This window comes from Camelina sativa, chromosome 15 (genome assembly GCF_030686135.1).
Source record: "Camelina sativa cultivar CO46 ecotype springtype chromosome 15, ASM3068613v1".
Taxonomy (NCBI): domain Eukaryota; kingdom Viridiplantae; phylum Streptophyta; class Magnoliopsida; order Brassicales; family Brassicaceae; genus Camelina; species Camelina sativa.
The window spans coordinates 3975004-3990057 of NC_141894.1; the positions used below are offsets into that span (position 1 = coordinate 3975004).

General features: G+C 32.1%; 3 protein-coding genes across 3 annotated transcripts; 2 read left to right on the plus strand and 1 right to left on the minus strand.

Annotated features, from left to right (window-relative positions):
- Positions 1 to 608: 608 nt before the first annotated feature.
- On the plus strand, positions 609 to 2503 carry LOC104745176 (tyrosine-protein phosphatase RLPH2). The gene is made up of 4 exons (XM_010466355.3): positions 609 to 1270; positions 1631 to 1698; positions 1935 to 2114; positions 2199 to 2503. Exons 1-4 carry the CDS (start codon positions 760 to 762, stop codon positions 2367 to 2369), a joined length of 930 nt encoding a protein of 309 aa, XP_010464657.1. The 5' UTR covers positions 609 to 759; the 3' UTR covers positions 2370 to 2503.
- A 5786-nt stretch (positions 2504 to 8289) lies between these two features.
- On the plus strand, positions 8290 to 10883 carry LOC104745177 (uncharacterized). Its single transcript, XM_087488074.1, has 4 exons — positions 8290 to 8876; positions 9595 to 9705; positions 9810 to 9890; positions 10405 to 10883. The coding sequence occupies exons 1-4, from the start codon at positions 8604 to 8606 to the stop codon at positions 10477 to 10479; spliced, it is 540 nt and encodes a 179-aa protein (XP_087344200.1). The 5' UTR covers positions 8290 to 8603; the 3' UTR covers positions 10480 to 10883.
- Positions 10884 to 11915: 1032 nt separating this feature from the next.
- LOC104745178 (equilibrative nucleotide transporter 2) lies at positions 11916 to 14701 on the minus strand. The gene is given in 9 exon segments (XM_087488911.1): positions 11916 to 12193; positions 12313 to 12571; positions 12669 to 12829; positions 13048 to 13223; positions 13323 to 13428; positions 13849 to 13860; positions 13862 to 13993; positions 14164 to 14319; positions 14435 to 14701. Coding segments are annotated over 9 exon segments (1254 nt in total). The 5' UTR covers positions 14576 to 14701; the 3' UTR covers positions 11916 to 12082.
- Positions 14702 to 15054: the final 353 nt, after the last annotated feature.

Below are 15054 nucleotides of genomic sequence, written 5' to 3' on the forward strand. Positions count from 1 at the left end.
GTTTTATAAGGTGATCAAGTTTAAGTGTCATTACCTCTACAGAGATAGTCGGACAAAGACATTATCACATTTTGTATTTGTATGGTGACGTGTGGGAGTGGGACTAGAATGATGTGATTTGATATTGATGTGTTTTGTACACGATTTTCACCATGCTATGTATTTTGTGAGTTTCTTATTATTGGTACCATTTATGCTACTTGTGAACTTCAAAGGTTTTTCTTCTTCGGAAAGATAAGCTAAGCCAATTATATAAAATCTAAGGTCATAGTCTCACAGAGCAGATTCTTCCATAAAATGAGAAGAAAATCTAGACAAAATAACAAATGCAAATTTAAGTTATGCATTGAATAGATACTACGATTATATTGTATTTGGACATCATAATACAACATCTCATTTATTAACAACCCCATACTCTTTTGTAATAGTGCCCTGACTTTCTCGCCGCTGTGCTTCCACCGTTTCAGCCGCTATGCCTCCACCGTCTGACGACTCTCTGTCACCTCCTAAAAAATAATGAGTTGTACATCAAAAAATTAAAATAATTTTCTGATTTTTTTATTATTATTTATTTTTCATGGTAGTTAATGGTCAATATTTTTTTCATTCATTCATATAAAATTATAAATAAATAAATTAATAATTAAATATATTTATTTTCAGTTTGAAAAAACTCGAACATGGATATTTTATATGTATATATATATCCAGCCACAGGCCCATAGAGCCCACTAAAACATTATCATTAAGAAACCGATGGCGCAAAAACCAGCAACGGTGATCTGCGTCGGAGACATCCATGGATACATATCGAAGCTCAATAACCTCTGGCTCAATCTTCAATCCGCCATCGACCCATCAGATTTCAACACAGCTCTTGTCATCTTCCTCGGCGACTACTGCGATCGTGGACCCGAGACCCGAAAAGTCATCGACTTTTTAATCTCTCTGCCGGAGAAACATCCCGATCAAACTCACGTCTTTCTCGCCGGAAACCATGACTTCGCCTTCTCTGGATTCTTGGGTTTGTTGCCACGTCCTTCAGATGGGTCTGATTTGAAGGATACGTGGAAGGAGTACGAAGGTAGCGAAGAGAGAGAAGGATGGTATACAGGTGAAGGGTTCGAGGATATGCATCTCCAAGGTCGGAGATGGGCTGGTAAAATTAAGGCTCTGTTCAATTCTGTGAAAGGGATGCCTTATAAAGGATCGATTTATGATGCTGGATCGACTTTTGAATCTTATGGTGTTCCTCATGGATCTTCTGGTATAATTCTCTATCAATGTGTTCCTTCTTGGTTCTTCATAGTTTATAATTAGTTTTTGATTGATCAAGCTGTGATTGAATCTGTACACATTAGAATTCTCTGTTTCATCTTTTGTCTAGCTGCTAGTTATGATTTATAATTTGTGGTTTCATTTCAAGTATAGTTGTGATTTGTGAATTTGGTGGTCAGGGTATGATTAGATCTCTTTACATTTCAATATGATTAGAAAAATTGAATCTTTCTCGGTTTGGAGTTTACATGTTCTCATGATTCTCATATTTCTGCTGCTGAATGGCATTTTGAAACTTGGGATCTGTTTGGTATTGGTTTTGAAACTTGTTTGCTTTATTTCTTGATAGATCTGATGAAGGCAGTGCCTGAGAGTCACAAGAAGTTCTTGAGCAATATGGTATGGGTTCATGAAGAGGTTAGTAAGGGCTCTTTTCTCTTACCATTTTATACTGTTATGTTTGTAGGAACAATGGTTGAATGGTTATAAAACTATAAAAATCTCGAACGTTGGACTTACCTGTCAATCTCTTGCAACCACTTTTAGAAAGTTATAGCCATGTACATTTTAGCAGGCATAAGCATAATTCGTCGGAGAAGTTTATAGTAGTAGCAACTAGCAATCATGTGTCCATTTTGTTGATTCTACTGCAGGACGATGTTTGTGTAGAAACAGAGGAAGGGCTTAAGCATTGTAAGTTGATAGCGGTACATGCTGGTTTAGAGAAAGGGGATAATGTAGAAGAACAACTAAAGCTCTTGAGAGCTAAAGACACAAGCATTTCGAAAATACAACATTTAAGTGGTCGGAAAAACGTTTGGGACATCCCACAGGTAAGCCACTGAATGAGCCAAATTGTTTTGTAAACATCTTGCTCAGTTTTGAAATCTCTTTTAAAACTCTGAAACATTCTTTAGGAGCTGGATGATAAACATACTGTTGTTGTTAGCGGGCACCATGGGAAGCTTCACATCGATGGTCTGAGACTGATCATCGATGAAGGCGGTGGATACCCGGATAAACCCGTGGCAGCCATTGTTCTCCCTTCCAAGAAGATTATCCGCGACACTGATAATTATTCTAGTTAAGTTTTCTCATCTATCCAATATTATACATTGTCAGTTCAAAATAATCGTAGTAACGTTAACGTTTACTAAGAAAACAAATGGGCCTCTGAACATTCAAAAGCTCAACTCTTAAAAAATTATTTTCCACACTAAAAGCCTTGCAAATTCAGTAAGCCCAGATTTATGAAGCTGTTTAAAGACAAGCGCGTAGAGTCTTTTTTTAGTCACTGCTTTAAAACGTAGTCACTGTATCTGAACTTTTGAGGGAAAGGTTCTAAAGTTGTATTCGTTATATGGCTCCTGAGTTGGAGCACTTTGCCATGGGAAGAAAACGAAAATTAGCATGTTCAGGTTCCCAAGTTTGAACAAGAATCTAGTGGTGGGTAAATAATACGGCTCGATATTATATTGGGTTATTCAGAAATTTGTGTTTTAACAAAAGAAAAAAGCATGTTAAATTATGGAAAAAAGATGGCTAGCTACACGAAGTATCCCAGAAAGCATGGTCACACATGCTAAGTATACTATTGTATATTCAACTACACGAAGTATATGTATTATATGACCACATGTATGAACTATATGATGTTATGTGGTCAGCACCATAGACATATAATCCAGTACATCGGTCAACTGATTTCGGCGAAGACCGACGTTGACTCCGGCGTTGACCAACATTACAAAAAAAAATATTCTAAATTTTTTTAAATTTTGTTTTTAAAATAATAAATTATTATACTCTAATATATTTATGGTATATTTATATATTATACTCTAATATATTTATGGTATAAATTATTATACTCTAATAATAAATATATATTTTTAAAAATAATAAAATCATTTATGGTTTTTCATGATTAAAAGACATATTCTATTCAATATCCAAATAATTTTTTATATATCTCTAATATATTCATTCTTTTTTGGTAAAATATATTCATTCTTATAATTAGTTACTTTTTTTTTTCAAGCTAAAGTAAATAGTTGAATAAATATCATTTATAATTATTTTCAAGATATAAAAAATCATTTATAATTATTTTCAAGATATAAAATCATTGATAATTATTTTCAAGATACAAAAATCATTTATAATTATTTTCAAGATAAATATATATATATATATATATATATAAAGCTCTGGTAATCAGATTATTGAAATATTACAAAATCAATAAAATTAAATTCAAATACTTTCATTAGAAAATAATATGAAAAAGATTAAGTATATGACTCTTTACTCTAAATTTTGCATGGTAAATGTTATACAAAATTTTAGATACTCTTAACTTTAAAATTTACAACTCAAAATAACATATAAACAACAACAACAAAAATTCACAATATTTACTTTTAATATATAAAAGATAAAGATATAAAAAACCATTTTAGCAAAACAATGTATTTGATATAAGGGTATGTTTTGAAAAATGTATAGAATAAGAGTATTTTTGCAAATGCCTTTATATTATATCTTGAAAAGAATGAAAGTAGTAATGAAAGTAAAGAGTCATATAATCAATCTTTTGCATATTGAATAGAGTAAACGACAAGAAAACAATTGTTTACACTAATAAAGAGTATTTTGAAGAGTAAATTTTAAAGTAAAGAGTATCTAAAATTTTGTATAACATTTACCATGCAAAATTTAGAGTAAAGAGTCATATACTCAATCTTTTGCATATTATTTTCTAATGAAAGTAGTTGAATTTGATTTTATTGATTTTGTAATATTTCAATAATCTGATTATCAGAGCTTTATATATATATCTCTTGAAAATAATTATAAATGATTTTTATATCTTGAAAAGAATTATCAATGATTTTTTATCTTGAAAATAATTATAATTGATTTTTTATATCTTGAAACTAATTATAAATAATTTTTATTTAACTATTTACTTTAGCTTGAAAAATAAAAAGTAACTAATTATAAGAATGAATATATTTTACCAAAAAAGAATGAATATATTAGAGATATATAAAAAATATTTGGATATTGAATAGAATATGTCTTTTAATCATGAAAAACCATAAATGATTTTATTATTATTTTAAAAAATATATGTTATATTAGAGTATAATAATTTATACCATAAATATATTAGAGTATAATATATAAATATACCATAAATATATTAGAGTATAATAATTTATTATTTTAAAAACAAAATTTTAAAAAATTTAGAATATTTTTTTTTGTCATGTTGGTCAACGCTGGAGTCAACACCGGTCTTCGCTGGAGTCAGTTGACCGGTGTACTGAATTATATGTCTATGGTGATGACCGCATAACGTCATATAGTTCATGCATGTGGTCATGTAATACATATAATTTGTGTAGTTGAATATACAATAGTATACTTGGCATGTGTGACCATGCTTTCTCGGATACTTCGTGTAGCTAGCCATCTTTTTTCCTTAAATTATTGTAAATCAAAATAATATTTCCTTCTTACACTTGATTGGATCCATTAATTAGAAAAGGAGAAACACTATTAAATAAATAGAGAATGGGCCCAAAAAAAAGGAGAAAAAGGACAGATAAGAAAAGGAGTTGTCAGAAATGTGCAAACACATGCTTACTTGATTTTCATTATACTGTAGAATATAATAACGACAGCTATTTACTTCGGTTGGTTCACGTGAATCCAATTTTGTTTACGAAATTTTCCTCAAGCCTAAGAAGAGATAACCAAGATCTTACTCGATTTTGTTCTCAAGTTAAACCAAATAAGTTTGCTTTCTTCCCGATTCCTTATTTTTGAGACTCCACTGAATAAACTAGTTATAGGATGATATTCTGATGTATCATGAAACAAAAGGGTCAACATCCAGGTCTACAAAAATTAAGAACTTCATTTTCTAACTAGGATCTTTATGTAACGTGAGAATTGGACAACTTTTTGGCTGGATTAATTTGTGTACATACCTCGGTTAAAATATGGTTGTTGGCACAGAATCTAGTGGTTCGGCTGAAGGAATGTGTATCTGACTGTACCTATATTATATAGTACCTATATAATATAGGTACCTATATTGTATATATCTCATTTAGATATATAACAAAATAATTTGACACAAGATTTCCCTAATCACGAGTTACGACAATATTATGTGCAGTCTTTTGACTATTATTTGTTCATTAATAGAAAACTTACGTTCATTTGAGCTTCGAATAAACCAGTTCAACGCATATGATAAATAGTCGGGAAATACTCATAAACTGTTACTCCAACAGTCGAAATTCGAATCCTAGAAAAAACGAATTTATAGTCAAACTTACAAAAAGAATATGTCAACTGCAACAATTCTCTCGGAGTTAGTTTATTATTATTTTTTTTTGTGTCAACCAATCAATATATGCGCAGTATAGTTGATCCATGATGTTGTGTTTGTTGACCAACATATAGGTTATTTTATTCACTGAAAAATCACCATTTTGTTTAGTATTATTATCAATAATATTCATCTCTATGAGACTATGATTAATTACCATCATCGTAATTAACGAAGAAAAACAAACAAGCAATTTTGACATGTCTCATATGGACGAAGAAGAAAGAAGGGAAGTATCTTTGTGTTTTGGCAGTTACGCTAGTCCAACCGACATCCCAAAGATTCTGGCCCATAGCTATGAAACCAGTGTTGTCGATGTATTTACATTTGTTTCGTCCTTGCAACATTAGTATATTCTAAGTAGTACATAAATTTAATGGTAGTAATAAATTGATACTCTCAAGTCCTTTCAGTCAACTATAATAACGTTGCTAGGGCATAAATATACAGTATACACTTGTAAAAATCATTAATGAAAATTATTGCGTAATAATGTACAAAGATCCCGTCATAATTACAGTTAACTATAGTAATATACTGTATTCGTTATAAAACCATCAAGCATGGACAGGGAGGCAGACACACATAAGTGCATAAGACATAACGTTGATATAATGTAAAATAATGGAAAATATAAGGTTTGATCAGAGACAGCAGACCATTAAATCCTAATTAAGTGCTGATGCTGGCAATTAGGTATAAAGTCGATATCCTCTCTTCCTCAATCACGTTCATAATCATCACCATTAAGAGTATATAGATTTTATAATGAATAAAAATTTGCTCAAGTAGTATAAAAAGGTTTAATAGTGAAGAGCATGTAAGACGTATATTCGATGAGTTTCAAACGCTTTCAACACACTATTCGATTTATGTTTAGGTTTCGCTAATTTGAATACACAACACGCGAAACAAGATTACATGTGTAAATATGGGAAATATCTTCGAAGCATTGTATTGAGAAAAAACAAACTTTGTTGCGATCATTCTAATTTGCAAGAAAATTATATAAAACACATTGATTGCTTTTGTTCTGTTGTAGATAAATTAGAATGTTACAAAATTCTACTTTTATTTTTTTAATATGTATAGTTTACTTACAAAACAAGAACAGGTTGGGATCCATAAACGAATAATATCTAAAGGAAAAAAAGTATGGGTGCCAAATGATAATCTGATGCACGCGCTAACACAAACACCGGTTTAGTGGGTCCTTTGAGGCAGAGAGGCACACGTCGACTACGGGATCACTCCATTGTCTATATGTCTTCATCGACTCAATCCTCACCGTACATCTAATCTACGATTTTGGTTTTTTTTTTGCTTCGAACAAGTTTATTCTGAAACGAAGTCACAAACTGACATTATCTCAACAAAATTTTATCAGGTGATCAAGCTCAATTAACCAAAACCGTATAACATTAATTCGAACTAAAAATCTATATTAATTATTAGATAATAAGACTTTAAAAAGACTTATTTCATAATATATCAAACTAAGCTATATATTATATAGACTTTACAAGATTATATGGTTTTATGTCAATTACAAGTAGGTAAGCTATCTTTCTAACTCTAGATAACAAAGCCTTGCAAAAACCAAAAAATCATCGAAAAATTCTTAATAACTGAAATGATACTGACTAATACAACTTTATCCTATATTAATTTGTGGGACAAACGAAATTTCAAATTACCTAATGAGGACAAGATTTAAAACCCCACCATTTAAAAAATAGTGTGACTATTTATATATCGAGTTGATATGATGGCTATATATATATATATATATAGCTTAGAGGAATATATTTATATAGTATACATTGACATAAAAGTAAATTCCATTAAGAGAAAAGGAAAAAATAAAAATGAAAAGAAGGATTCTTGCTTCGAAGGCCCGTAGTTGAAGCCGTTGAGAGATAGAGAGAGATAGAGAGGGAGGCTACTGCTCTTTGCCTTCGTTTTTACGTTTCTCCTCTCTTTTTCCTATTAACAAACTTTTCTTTTATACTATATCGAAAGAGAATAACAATTAGCACAACGTTAATTAAGTACAAATGTATTAAACCATTTTGTATCGTCTGCCCCTTAAGATACACGTCGAAAAACCTAATACGTACTATTTGATTTCTCTCAATCTTTTCTGTTGTGGTTGGATCATAAGATATCTTTTGGGATCATTATATTTCATTCTCATATGTACTCGGTTGTTATTAGAAGATCATTCTTAGTACTTAACATTAATCACCAAAACAAAGAAAAATATCATTCCTTAATTCATAGTAGATTTGGTCTTATCCCTAAGGAGAATGAAGATAAATGAAAATAACTCAATAGCATCAAATCACGATACTTTAGGTAAGATGGACCAATGAAAGAACCGGAATAAAAGAAAGTGGTTTAGTTTGGTTCATTCGGTAATATACGGTTTAGACAGGACAGCGAGCTAGCTGTCTCTCCGGGTTTTGATTCCTTCATCGGGATTTATTTACAAAAAAAAAAAAGAGATCCAACGGTTACAAAAATCAGATTCTCCTTCCTTTTTTTTTTTTCTTTTTCCTTCCTTTTTATCGGGTTGTTGGTGGCAGTTAGGTAATTTCACCTAATAACTTTTTTATTTTTTGCCTGTTATGTAATTTTCTTATTTTAATATACGTTTCAATATTATATGTTAATTTATTAAAAGTTCCCGTTATACACATAAAATAATAAATAAAGAATAATAATAATTATCTTTTATATATATATATATATGTTCATATGATATGAGAGAGCACTATTTTTCTGGGCTCCTAAAAAGAAAAAAAAAAGCTCAGTAAGCTAAATAATCTCTACCACAGAAGAATCTAGAACCAGACAGAGAGAGACTCAGAGAGAGAGATACCGAGAGAGAGAGATAAAGAGAGAGAGAGAGATGAAGGAGATGCAGGCAATAGAGACGTCACAGGGGACGACGACGGTGGCTCCGGCGGTGCATAGCCGACAGTTGGGAGCTCAGTTGTCGGGGAGTATGAGTTTCAGTAGCCAAATGTCGAAAGAAGACGAGGAGATGTCTAGGACTGCGTTGTCTGCGTTTAGGGCGAAAGAAGAAGAGATCGAGAAGAGAAAAATGGAGATTAGGGAAAGGGTTCAAGCTCAGCTTGGTCGTGTTGAAGAAGAGACTAAGCGTCTTGCTTTGATCCGTGAGGTATTTGTTTTTTTCTACTTTTCATCAAAAAAAATTGTTTCTTTTTGGAGAATTGTGCTTAAATTTTGGTTTTTTTTTTTTTTTTTTTTTTTGATTGGGAGGCAAAATTGAAGATTTGGGGGTTTTTATATTTGTGGATTTAATTCATGTTTAAGGGGAAATTGTAGGACCCCAAGTGTTGGAATTTTCAAGATCTGACAATTGCATTCAAGTTACAATTTTATAATTTTTTCTTTGGTTTTTGTGTGGTTTGTATCGTAGGGAGATAAAAGTTTGGGGATTTTGGTGTTTGGATTTTGGATCTTTAAGTGATCAATAGCAAGAAAACGTGGATTCACTTAGGTTTTTAGGGTTTTTCAATTTCTGGGTCACAGGAAAAAGAGTGAAACTTTCTAGATTTGTAGCTGAGTGGGAACCCCCTTTGCTATAAATACACTATGTGGATTAAGTTTTATGTGAAAAGAACCATTTGTTTCTTTTGGGGGTTATGTTTATATTCATCAATCTTTTGGTTTTAGTGTTTTTTGCCCAATTTATGGGATACATAATAGTGAAAGTTTATACATTTTGTAACACAGATTGTAAAACCTACTTTACCTGATAGAGATTAGCTCTGTGGATGAAAGCTCTTTCCTTTTTTTATGAACATAAGTATTTGCTGCTTCTGGGTGATGTTATATTGATGACTAAGATGATCAGTGGTTAAATTGCATTTCAGGAACTTGAAGGTTTAGCTGATCCCATGAGGAAAGAAGTTGCTTTGGTTAGGAAGAAGATTGATTCTGTCAACAAAGAATTAAAGCCATTGGGCCATACGGTTCAGAAAAAGGTAAAACCAAAAACAATAATCAAAATCCTGTTGACCTGTATTCAAAGTATGTATGTTTGGTTGAGGACTAAGAGGCTAAGCTGGTGTATTTACACAATTTGCAGGAACGAGAGTACAAAGAAGCTCTTGAAGCATTCAACGATAAGAATAGGGAGAAGGTGCAGCTCATCACCAAGCTTATGGAGGTTAGTCAACAAAATGCTCATATCTCTTTTCTGTCAAATACATACATTTTGGGTCGAGTTTGAGTGATCGAGTCAACTAGTCTACTTGTTGTTCTGCGTTTCTTTGGTTTATGGTTCTGTGTTGTGGGTTACTTTTTCACATTACCCCTACTTGTGTGGATAAAGATCCTTAAGCTAGTTACTGTCCCGTAACTCTGTTCTGATACATGCATCAAACACTGATAGTTTTAGGCATATTAGTCATCTTGCAGATTCAGTGTTTGATCCTTAGGTTTTGATGTTGAGTTCTTCGACCGGTTAAAGCTATATGTGAGTCTTCCCCATAGTTTGAGGAATCAGTTCCTCCAAACTCTACCCAAGTTTACATTTGTGGTTCTTGCCATTTTCCAACATATCTTGTCTGTGAACCGAAACATATTCATGAAGCCAGTCAACCCTGTTCTGTGTCGATTATATTGACTTTGATATGTGTTCATGTACTTAACGGGGTTATTCAATTTGGAATGATGCGCAGTTGGTGGGAGAAAGCGAAAAGATGAGAATGAAGAAGCTGGAAGAGCTAAGCAAGAACATAGATTCCATACACTGACTTTGAATCCAAGAGAGAAGCAAAACTTCTTGGGACAGAGATCATTCTCTGAGTGTTTTAACTCTACGTTTAGGTTTGGGGGGTGGTGGTGAATGTAATTTATATTTTATAATCGTCGTGTGTTATATTACTACTACACTACTATCATTATCTTTGTTAGGGGTTTCTTGGAGATTTATAAGGGTAATGTTTTTTTAGGAAGTAACTTCGAAAAATACTCTCATCAAGACAGGTTTGTAACTAAACACTTCTTTTTCTTCTTCTTTTCTCTGAACACTTTTTCTCTTTATTATCCTTTTTTGGATTGGTTTTACTTTTATCTATTTTGAGTCTAATATTCTTACATTTGTAGCACAAAATGTACAAAAAAATTAGTAGTGTGTTAAAAAGTGGAAATTTCTTTATATCATGTGCATTGAGATGAAAGTAGAAAGATTAAGAGAATAATAATTGTGTAATTAAAAAATGATTAGATTACTGTAAATGTGCGATCGATCGGTACGTTAAGTTAAAAAAAAAAAGATGGCATCACGCGGATCATACGTGCTCTATGTTGTCCTTTCCCCGATTTGGTTTTATTCCCAAATGACCGTTGTAGAAAAATGATTGTTTCACAAAATTCAATAGGATAAAATATCAATATAATAAATCATAGTATGATTATAAACCAGGCGTTTTATTTGTTTTGTTTTCATTATTATATAATGGAGGGTATATCAATGAGACATTAATGATCAATGATGATGTGGCTAGTACAATGGGAGACATAGATAACATCATAAAAGAAGAAAAGAAAAAAAAGAATAATCATTAATTTTCTGCAGCCTTTTATTTCATTTGATTAGTTTCTCCAATGATTATTCATGTGGCATTAAAAATTCCAAATATGTATCCCATGTTTTATTAAATTGATATTATATCTACTTACAAGTCACACCATACTGAATATATAACTTACAAACAAAATTTTCTAATCGTTTAGCTGAGAAAGAGATCCTAATAATAATTTGAGAGTTTTTTTTTCAAAGTAACTAAAATAAGTGTAAAAGGTCTCATTGTGAGGTATGCAGCATCACTCACTCACCATAGTCTTACTTATCATCTTCCAGTCTTCCACCACAGTTTTTTCCAAGAATACAATAATACTTATAATATAATTTTTTCTTTTTAACACTTTTGATTCTTTCTCTATGACTATGAGGCTAATGATTTGGACATCTCAGGGAATCAAGAGCATTTCCGGTAAAACCCACGTGGTAGGGAGATCTAATATCTTACTTTGCATTTTCAATCTACAAATAGTTATGGTCTGGACTGGGCTGGTCTAAACTCTTAACCCAATACGTTTATTGTTCTTGATTTAGGCCCATAGTTCTAATGATATCGTTCGATACCTCTTTAGACAAAATAAAGCAATTGGCAGTAAGATGGAGAAATTGACCAAAATGACATATCAGAAGATAATGTCAAATGAACTTTATTGAAAGAGATAAAATGGAAGGTGCATTATTATTCTCTCTACTTAACTTCGAGACTTTAGAGATTACATTTTATTGATAGGAAACCAAACCGCTGCTTAATTCTCAAACTATAGGCAAAACACTTACCACCAACCTTTACCAATCAACCAAATCCAATCACAAATGACTCCTGCAAACATCCCTCCAGACATACAAAGCACCAACATGTTTCCTAGTGCATTTTGCTCCGGTGCCTAAACCAATTTCATAATTTCATAAAGTATTATCATCATTAGTTCATTACCATATATCTTAAAAAGAAAAGGAAAAATTTAAAAACAAAAAAAAGAGAGAGGGGGAAATGGAATTATACCAAGTGACCCTCTGTGGCTGATATTAGGATACAAACAGTCAAATATCCATTGCTTAATCCCAAGACTGACGTCAAGAAAATCATCCAGCCTTCGTTTCCATATGTGGCTGTGAAATAGAAAGCTGGAACCAACCAGAAACGTCCGAATGTTGTTAGCATGAGACCTTTTCCCGACTCCATCTTCAACTTCTTGACCAAAGGAACGTATCTCCCAACCAAATCCGAGACGTTGAACACTGCTATCAACACTAGCGGATACCTGTTCCAAACCGTTTTACTTAGTTAATTATCTATTTTTTCCAAAACAAAAAAAAAAAGCTTGTCATAGTTAGTAAGCATTTTTGGGGCTTACGTACCAGTCTCCTAAACTGTATTTTCCCATGTCCTCCAAGAGAAACCGAGGGAAAAATCTAAACGTCACTAAATATACCAAGAACAAGTTGATTGCATTATCCAAGTTCAGTAAAAATAAGACTTTGTTGCTGAACCGATCTGATATTTCTAGGGCTTCCTCGACCTGCATTCATATATAAGTTTTTTTTGTTTTGTTTAATAACTCTAATCATTAACTTTAGACAACTTAAAATATAAAGAAATAATGATCCATTCAATTAAGATAAATAATGCTATACTTATACTAAATCAACTTATAAAATAAATTTTGATTTTCGTTTAAACATTATTTATTCTTTTAGTTACTGTTTTTCGTCCACCCATAAATTGACAACAACGTACCTGTCTCCTTGGTAACTCTTGTATGCCTCCAGCTGCTAGGTCCCCCCATACAGTAGTCGATCCTTGAGGGACTGCCTGTGCACGGTAGTATTTGACGATCGAGAGCTTGGGGAAAACGTATGCATATAGCATGACGCAAACCAACTCAAAAACGACGGAGATTGCAAAGAACAACACTGCCAATGTCGACAAACAAATATGTTATAATTAATCGTAGGATTTAAATTAATAACCAAAATTGACATATTTTTAAAGAATATAGATAATAAACTTACTAGCTCCCTTGCGAAGGCCATCCCTCGAGTTTTTGAACACTGCTTTTGTGACCAGCCTCAGTCCAGAGGTTAGTGCTCCCGAAGAAGCTAAGCCAGCTAGAAATGACTGATATGGATGGCCAAAACATTAACAAAAGTCAAAAGACTACCATTTTAAGCCAATAACTTCACATATTAAATAAATAAAATGATTTCATTTTTTCATAAATGCATTCAAGGTGTATTTAAAATTTATTACACCAATACAAACATAAATTACGTTTAGTCGTTTACCATAAACAAAACAATTTTGACTAAAATACTAAAAAAAAAACTATTTGTGAATTATTTTCTAGGCAAAAAAAAATGTAAACTTCAACAAATCAACTAACAATTGGGAGTGTTGTACTCTTTGGCACGCCAAGCGCGTACCCCACCGCATTATGTTTTGTTTGTAGATGTTTTTCCTTCACATTGGCTCTTTTGAGCTGATCTTTATTCGTTGTCAAAAAAAAAAAAAAAAAAAAATTGGGAGTGTTGTAATTACCTGAACAAACTCTTGGTGCCATCAAAGAAAGATCTCCAATCATTCCACCTAGAACATGTGCATCCGCTAAACCAAACGCCGCGCTAATGACACATACTCCAATGAAAGAGCCAATCCCTCCTCTTCCCGAATTAGATAAATCTAACTGCCTCATAGCAATTTTTAAGATAAATTCATATCCGCAAAAATATTATAATGAGTAAATTTAAACCATCAAGCTTATAATTCCAGTAAAAAAGATGCAAGAAAATAAATATTAAAATCATTGAAAAAATAAAAATGTATATTAAAAAAATAATTGAAAGAGTAACTCACCACTAGGAGAGCAAGAGAACCAAGGGCAAAGAGACTGTATCCAAACAAGTTTCGACGTCTGGTATTTAGGCTTGCCTCTTTGTAAACAAGAACACTAAGTGCTCCGATGGCAAATGATTGGTAAATTATTGCAAGGATTCTCGATGGATGATACCGCTAGGGAGTTAAAAAATCAAAACAAAACAATCAAGACGAGGTAAGTGACCAGCTGATTACAAACAGAAAGCAGCATATACATATATTCATAAACACAAAAATGTATTACACTTACAGGGAACATATAAGCATAATAATCCACAACTGTGAGCATAGTGTTCCATGCTAAAAGACATCCATTTCCAAAAAGCCAACAAAGAAGAAGAGCATAGTATCTTCCCTCAAACTTGGTCGGCATTATATTTTTAATAGCCATCTTTCAGAACTGTCGAAAAGGAACACACTCGATGCCAAGTCAAAGGTACTATATTAGAGAATGGACATAAGCTTGTCTGAAGTTGTCCATATATACATATAGAGAAAATCTCTAAGGTATCTATTCAAATTAAGAAGGATATCTTGATCATAATCCTATCCTAATAAGTTTTGTGGCGTAAATCGATTGTTTTACATGACTATTATCCATTAAGATTTCGTAAAAATCCTAATCCTAATCCTGATTGGCTACCACAGATAACGTTTATTGACTAATTAGTTGACCCCATAATATTTCCAAATATTTAATTATTAGTAGTATTTTATAGAAATGTTATATATTTTGTTGCAACTTTTCTATGTTGACCCCATACCATGATCAATTCATGTTTTTGACCCATAGATATTTAATTTTTAAAAATCTAAACTAATTCGTTTTTTCTTTTTCTTAAAGTCTAGTACATTATTCAGACGAATTTT